The sequence below is a fragment of the Larimichthys crocea genome, chromosome II (assembly GCF_000972845.2).
Source record: "Larimichthys crocea isolate SSNF chromosome II, L_crocea_2.0, whole genome shotgun sequence".
NCBI classification, from domain to species: Eukaryota; Metazoa; Chordata; class Actinopteri; family Sciaenidae; genus Larimichthys; species Larimichthys crocea.
The window spans coordinates 1,249,118-1,256,063 of record NC_040012.1 but is presented as its reverse complement, the minus strand read 5'-3'; the positions used below and the strand labels follow the sequence as shown (position 1 = coordinate 1,256,063).

The following is a 6,946-nucleotide window of genomic DNA, read 5'->3' as shown; positions in this document are numbered from 1 at the left end:
GACAGATGTGTCATGTCCAGCTGTAGAGGACAGATGTGTCATGTCCAGCTGTAGAGGACAGATGTACCATGTCCAGCTGTAGAGGGACAGATGTGTCATGTCCAGCTGTAGAGGACAGATGTGTCATGTCCAGCCGTAGAGGACAGATGTGTCATGTCCAGCTGTAGAGGACAGATGTGTCATGTCCAGCTGTTGGTAGTGTTGTAGAGGAGGTCCTCTCTGCAGAGCTGGAGGTCTTCAGGAGGTCTGTGAAGGTAGAGAGGGACGCCCCTGATCTGTAGGAACTGGTAGGACGTTCCACCAACGGGGAACAACAGACAGAAAAGTTTGGACTGTCCTGAGAGGACAGGTGGCAGAGCCAGGAGGAGGTAACATCTGTCTGTGTGAGGACGATCAAGGACTGCAGACTGCTTTGTAGTCAGTGTCAGAGATCTGAGTTTAACGTGGCTGCTGCAGGTCGACAGAGGAGCTCCATGATCGAGGAGCAGGTGAGCCTCCATGTTCTGGATCTGAAGAGGTTTCAGTGTCAGGCTGGAGGCATTTACCTTAAAGCATCAAACATGCCAACTATCTGATCAGCTCGTTTGACAGTTTGATCTGAGCTTTGTGCGTCGAGTTAGACGGACTCGACTCTGACGAGGTAGCCAAACCTTGAAGCTCTGTCCACTGATTAAACTGTCAATGGTCTGAGTGTGCCACAGAGTAAACTCTTGGTCTTCTTACTGAAGAAGTCTGAAGCAGTGTCCATGTAAATAGATTACAGGGAGGTGAAGGTCAGTCCAGGCGTGAAGAGTTGGTCTGTAAGGTGTGAAATAAAGACCCTTCACACTCCTCCCTGCAGATTCCTGATGACTGGTCTTATTTCACGGACATGTGGACAATCGTCGTGAAGCTGTGCGAGCATTTACAAAGTTTATTTATTGACCTGAGCAGCAAACTTTGAATTTCTGCCCACGATTAACGCTGAAATACTCAATTAAAGGAAACCCGTCAGAGCTCCTCAAACAGCTTCTGTGTCTCACGTTACTGTACAGAAACTAAAGGCTGAGCAGTGGTTGTGGCAGGGCAGGTTTCTCTGCTGTCAGCCCGAGCGTCCTCGGGGGATGACCTTAAACACAGCGCCGTATTGATGTCCAATAAAAAGGGACCTCTGTGGAATTGTGGGAGACCGTTAAGAGATCATTTTACAGTGAAACCAGCGATCTGTTTCCAGACTTAGAGGTTTGTGTTTGACAGCAGCGCTGCAGTAACCACAGAGGATCATAATACAGCAGCCAAGCTGGGAGGTACTCCCAGGCAGTGAAAGTCTCGTTTTTTAATTAGTTAATCAAGTGTTTTGTTGACGGTGGTCACATCATTCTGTATGGCAGAAGAAGTTATGAGCAGTGATCGATAAATGTCATAACTACAAACTGAAGAAACATCTCGTATAAATCTAATTAAACTTGAGTATTTGTTCTGATTACATTATGTTACATTGCCCGCTTGCCCAGCTCAGATTCTGGCACGACACTGGCTCCGCTCCGCGTCAGCATCCCCCTGAGGCGGAGGCGGGTCGTTATGGACACCTGTGGGTCGTTATGGTCACCTGTGGGTCGTTATGGTCACCTGTGGGGTCGTTATGGTCACCTGTGGGTCGTTATGGACACCTGTGGGTCGTTATGGACACCTGTGGGTCGTTATGGTCACCTGTGGGTCGTTATGGACACCTGTGGGTCGTTCAGGTCACATGTTGTGGATGGTTGTTGAGGCGGAGCAGCCGGAGGACATCAGAGGGAAAACCAGAAAACATTTCCTCCATAAAATATGATCCAGTTTCACCAGAATCAGTGAAATAGTTGCTGCTGTGTGACTTAGTGCCGTAAAGCGTTACGTACTTCTCCCGACCCGGAGCCCAAAGTTACATAGTGTGAGAACAGACGTACGAATGACAGAGACACCGTTCAGCTGATCACAGGTCAGAGTGGGTCAACAGGAGTTAAAGAGTTTCTAGTGTAAACTGATGTTGAACATATTTTGTTTGTTAATGTAAAAGCAGAATCACGTCATGATTCTATTACAGGACGATAAACTAACATTGGGTGTGTTTGTCACGCTCACCCTGACGTCTCAGCATCTCTAATGAAAAATAGTTTCCAATCTGCCAAACCCCCAAAAAGAGATGTCTGCAGCAGGCCGAGCAGCATGTAATCCCTCTGTGGACACGACGATTACACCAGGTTCATAATCCCAGCCCAGCACCGAGGCTGATTTACAAGCCGAGCTGTGCGCTTCAGTTCCTCTTCTGGTTCTTTGAGCTCAGGCTGGCCTGATTCCTCTCAGACAAACAGATGGCATCAATTGAATCTTTTCAATTTAATAAATCAACAGTTAGTTTTCAGCCTGAATGATTTGGACGTTACTCTATGAACTGCAGAGTGTCTGCTCTGTTTAGGATTCATGACATCAAGGCTCGAGGGCTGCAATCACTGATTATTTGACGTGATCACTGTTTACGGAGACGTAAACACTTACGACAGCAGAAAGGTGAAGACTCAAACACACTGATGATGAAGCAGAGCTGCACATGCTCAGTACAGATCTCAGAGATTTGTTTATTTACCTGCAGACAAACATGTTTTTATTTGTTCTGTTTTATATTTAAATCAGATTGAATCAAAATCATGAAAACATTAAACTGATGTTACACATTCAGGAGCAGCTCAGGTCATTCATTAAGTCTTTCTTTCTTTGTTCAGACACAGGTAAAGACCTTTACTTCCAGACGCCGGCTCACTGAACTTGTTCCGCCTTGACGTGGACATGTTTAGCTTAGCTTAGCACAAACACTGGCAGCAGGTGGAAACTGTTAGCCGACTAAAAACAAAGAGTCCATGTTCCAACGTTTGATCTACGCTGTTGACCTTTACACACACTGTGTGTGTGTGTGTGTGTGTGTGTGTGTGTGTGTGTGTGTGTGTGTGTGTGTGTGTGTTATCCCGGACGTTGTGTGTTTTCCACACGGCTCTGATAGCAGCAGTCTAAATAGGTGTGGTCTTTATTAGACTGTACAGCAGAAGCTCCTGTGTCGGTCTAACTGGTTAATATGATCAGAGTCTTTAATGTGATTTAATATCTGAAGGTCGAAGATAAACTGAACTGAAGACCTTCTTTGAGTTTTTATGTTTGTTTGATCCACACTGACCTGTGATCAGCTGAACGGTGTCTCTGTCATTCGTACGTCTGTTCTCACACTATGTAACTTTGGGCTCCGGGTCGGGAGAAGTACGTAACGCTTTACGGCACTAAGTCACACAGCAGCAACTATTTCACTGATTCTGCTGAAACTGGATCATAGGTTTATGGAGGAAGTTTTTCTGGTTTTCCCTCTGATGTCCTCCCCACACGGTGACCTTAACGACCCACAGGTGACCCACAGGTGACCTTACGGAATGCTGAGAGGGAGCAGACCTGGTGTCGTGCAAGAACAGGAGCTGGGCCTCAGCAGCCCTCTATGGACATGATGGCAGAGGAGGCAGAGAGTGAAGAGGACGCTGACGGAGGAAGCTAAAGAAGAGAAAGGAGAGGTGAGGCGAGCAGAAGCCGCCGGACAAGAGTAATGTGGGACTGACTTTTAGTGGGTTGTGAGAGCTTGGTGAAAAAATAAAAGGCTGAAAGACAGACGCCGAGCTGGGCTGACGGCTGCTGGACTAGGCATGATACAGCTGCTGCTGGGGACTGGATGATGATCGGCTGTCAACAAAGTTGTTGGCGCGCTATTTTTAAATCAAAGTAACAAAACCTTTAACGTGATCGTTGGCACTGTCCCTCAGGAAGACTGATGTGAGGACTTTTTGTTGACTGCGTTTGAAGCAGCAGAACGACCAAACTGGATGAAGATGAAGAGGGAAGGAAACAGGCCACGGAGATCTCACTGATATCTCCACTCATCTATTAGTGATGAAGATGCTGTGAGAGGAGGAGGAGGACCTGAACTGGATGTTTGCAGGATTGGTCTGGTTTACAAAACATTTTCCCTCCTGAAGCAGACAGACATATTTAAAGACATCAATGTGAGTTTGTGTGGCAAGTTCCAGCTGACTGTTAAGCAGGGAGTACACAGAGTCTCTGTGAGGTGATGACACAGCTCCATAAATATTTCATTGAGTGACGCGATGACACACGGCCAGGATAAGTGATTACATGACGTAACAAATCTGGTGATACATTGTTTACGCAGTGCACTGTGCACTGGATGTTTGATCTGTCTCTGCCGGTCAGGCCTCACAGATCAGTTTCATCTATTTCATATTTGAAATCAAAACATCTTATTGAGCTGCAGAAGAAATCAACTCATCCTGACAAAACTATAAAGAACCATCACAAAAGTTCAATTTTCTCTGCAGCGGCGTCATCCCGCAGACTGTCTAAAACCTGGACGTAGTCTCCGTCGACAGACTGTCTAAAACCTGGACGTAGTCCTCCGTGACGTCCCCGCAGACTGTCTAAAACCTGGACGTAGTCTCCGTGACATCCGCCCCGCAGACTGGCTAAAACCGGACGTAGTCTCCGAGACGTCCCCGCAGACTGTCTAAAACCTGGACGTAGTCTCTTGACGTCCCCACAGACTGTCTAAAACTGACGGTAGTCTCCGTGACGTCCCCGCAGACTGTCTAAAACCTGGACGTAGTCTCTGTGACGTCCCCACAGACTGTCTAAAACCTGGACGTAGTCTCCGTGACGTCCCCACAGACTGTCTAAAACCTGGACGTAGTCTCTGTGACGTCCGTCATAAACGGGTATAAAACTGAGCTACAGGTTCACATTCAGACAGCTGAAACAAGTCAGGCAGTCTTGGGAAACTCAAAGACATCAGACTACATTCCTGCTGCTCGCCGTCCGTTAACCCTGCAGCAGCGTCTCAGTTTACTCTGGTCCCGTTAGCTGGCGGCGCGGTGCTTTCATCTAAACAACGGCTGCTGGAAACCTGCAGAGCGACTCACAAAGAACAAGTTCACTGACTGTCACTACTTTCTGTAGGAACATGAAGTCAGCCCACAACATCAGAACAGAGAAAATACATCTGTGCATCAATATCTGCAGACCAGGAGCTCGTTAATCGATACGTGGCAACAAAGAAACTGACAAATCAAAAAGGTTACACTTTCTTAAATAAAGACACAGTAACCAATCAGCAACCAGCAGGAAGTGTCTGTCTGTCTGCCAGCGATGGACCACATCAAAGAGTTGTAATTAGTCCGCATTAATTACAGTGTGGTCACTACATGTGGTGTTCAACAAACCAGAATCAATCGAATATTAATCGTCGTCATGATTTCGTCTTCCAGCAGTCAAACGAATGTGATGTAACCAGCGGTCAGTGAGGACAACACAAATACAGACGATTTATTCAGTTTAAATGACTTCAGTATATTAATTAATGACAATAACTCCTGTCACACTTCAAGAGTCTGAACGCTCCATCGAGGACGTGGATGAAGAACTTTCAGACTGTTGGTGTGGACAGACTGACACTGCAGACAGAAAGACTTTGTCCAGCTTTAAGAAGCAAACATGAAGATGATGAAGGATCGGGACATCGACACTGTGCCGTGACTATCCAGTCAAAGTCAAAGTTACTCTGTCTGAATAAATGGAGACATCATCATCATCAGTGAACAAACCCGTCCTGACCTCTGACCTCTCCTGTCTCCAGATGTTTCGTGTTGTGTGTGCGCTCTGTAACTCTCAGACTCCCAGACAGTCGCACGACATGCCGATAAAACTTTACGACCTCTCGCCACGCTGTGACGTCAAACAAGCGGGAGAATCTGCAAGATGCCGAGATGGCCGACTCTTTCCTGCAGACCTACAACACGTGCCGAGGTCACGAGAGGTGGACCAGAGCTGTTCACAGATCAGTTTACTAACATTTCACAAGGGACATCTGACCATCAATAATGAATTCAGTCAGTGGTTTACACCTCGTTAGGAGTGTGAAGATCAACTGACACAAGAAACAGAGACATCCTGCGTGAAGAAGATCAATATGGTGGACAGAAACCGTCTGGACTGTCTTTGTATCTGACGCTGTCATCAGAGACGCTCTGGCTGTGTCAAAGAAAAGTGTTTCTGTCTCTAAAATCAATCTGTGGTCTTGATTCAGGACCTTATCAAACTTCCAGGACTTTTCAATGACTTCCCATGCCTTGAAATCTGCACAGGATCTTTCCAGGGTGTGTGTGTTTTGTGTGTTACCTATGAGAGCCTGGAAGAGGTTGCTCTGGAAGATGTCGATGACCCTCTGGATGGAGTGTCGGAGCTGCCGGTCCTCGGCGTGCTGCAGCTTGGCCCGGTACTCCTCGAGCAGCAGCAGAGCTCGCTGTGCATCTGGGCGACAGGAAGAGGAAGCAGTAGAGGTGAGGCGAGGCGAGGATACGGCAGAGGCGAGCGGGTCGACGCCGCCGGTTCATACTGGGCCTCGACGACTAATGAAAACTAATCTGAGACACGACGACAGCTTCAGCTCAGCCTGAATGAACAGCTGCTTCACGGCCGCAATAATCCCTCAAACGCTGAGCTGCACCGAGCGTGATGCTTTAATATATGATGTAAACTAACAGATGACTTTTACAAGACTTTTCAAGGTCCTGGAAAAGGACAAAACAATGAATTTAAGGCTAACTATCCGTTAGAAATCAGAACCTGTGAGAAATAACTTTACAGAACCCAGAGTGACGTCTTCACGCAGTTTACTGATTTATTAAAAACAATTATTCAAATCTTCTCTAAAGGATTACAATGAGCAGAAAAATAATTAAAATTATTTTTGTTGTTGAGACTACGTCCAGGTTTTAGACAGTCTGTCAAACTGAAACATATTTAAAGTACACTGATATATTTATATATTTATATATTGATATGTATTTATATATGTATATATGTATATCTGCAGCCGTGTGAATAT

The 6,946-nt window shown here is 46.3% G+C and overlaps 1 protein-coding gene across 1 annotated transcript in view; it reads right to left on the bottom strand.

Moving 5' to 3' along the window:
- dlg1b (discs large MAGUK scaffold protein 1b) overlaps nucleotides 1-6,946 on the bottom strand; it is a 73,544-nt gene that overhangs the window by 64,432 nt on the left and 2,166 nt on the right. The window contains exon 2 of the mRNA XM_027291530.1: nucleotides 6,238-6,369. Coding sequence (XP_027147331.1) covers nucleotides 6,238-6,369 — 132 coding nt within the window. The remainder of the gene's footprint in view (nucleotides 1-6,237; nucleotides 6,370-6,946) is intronic.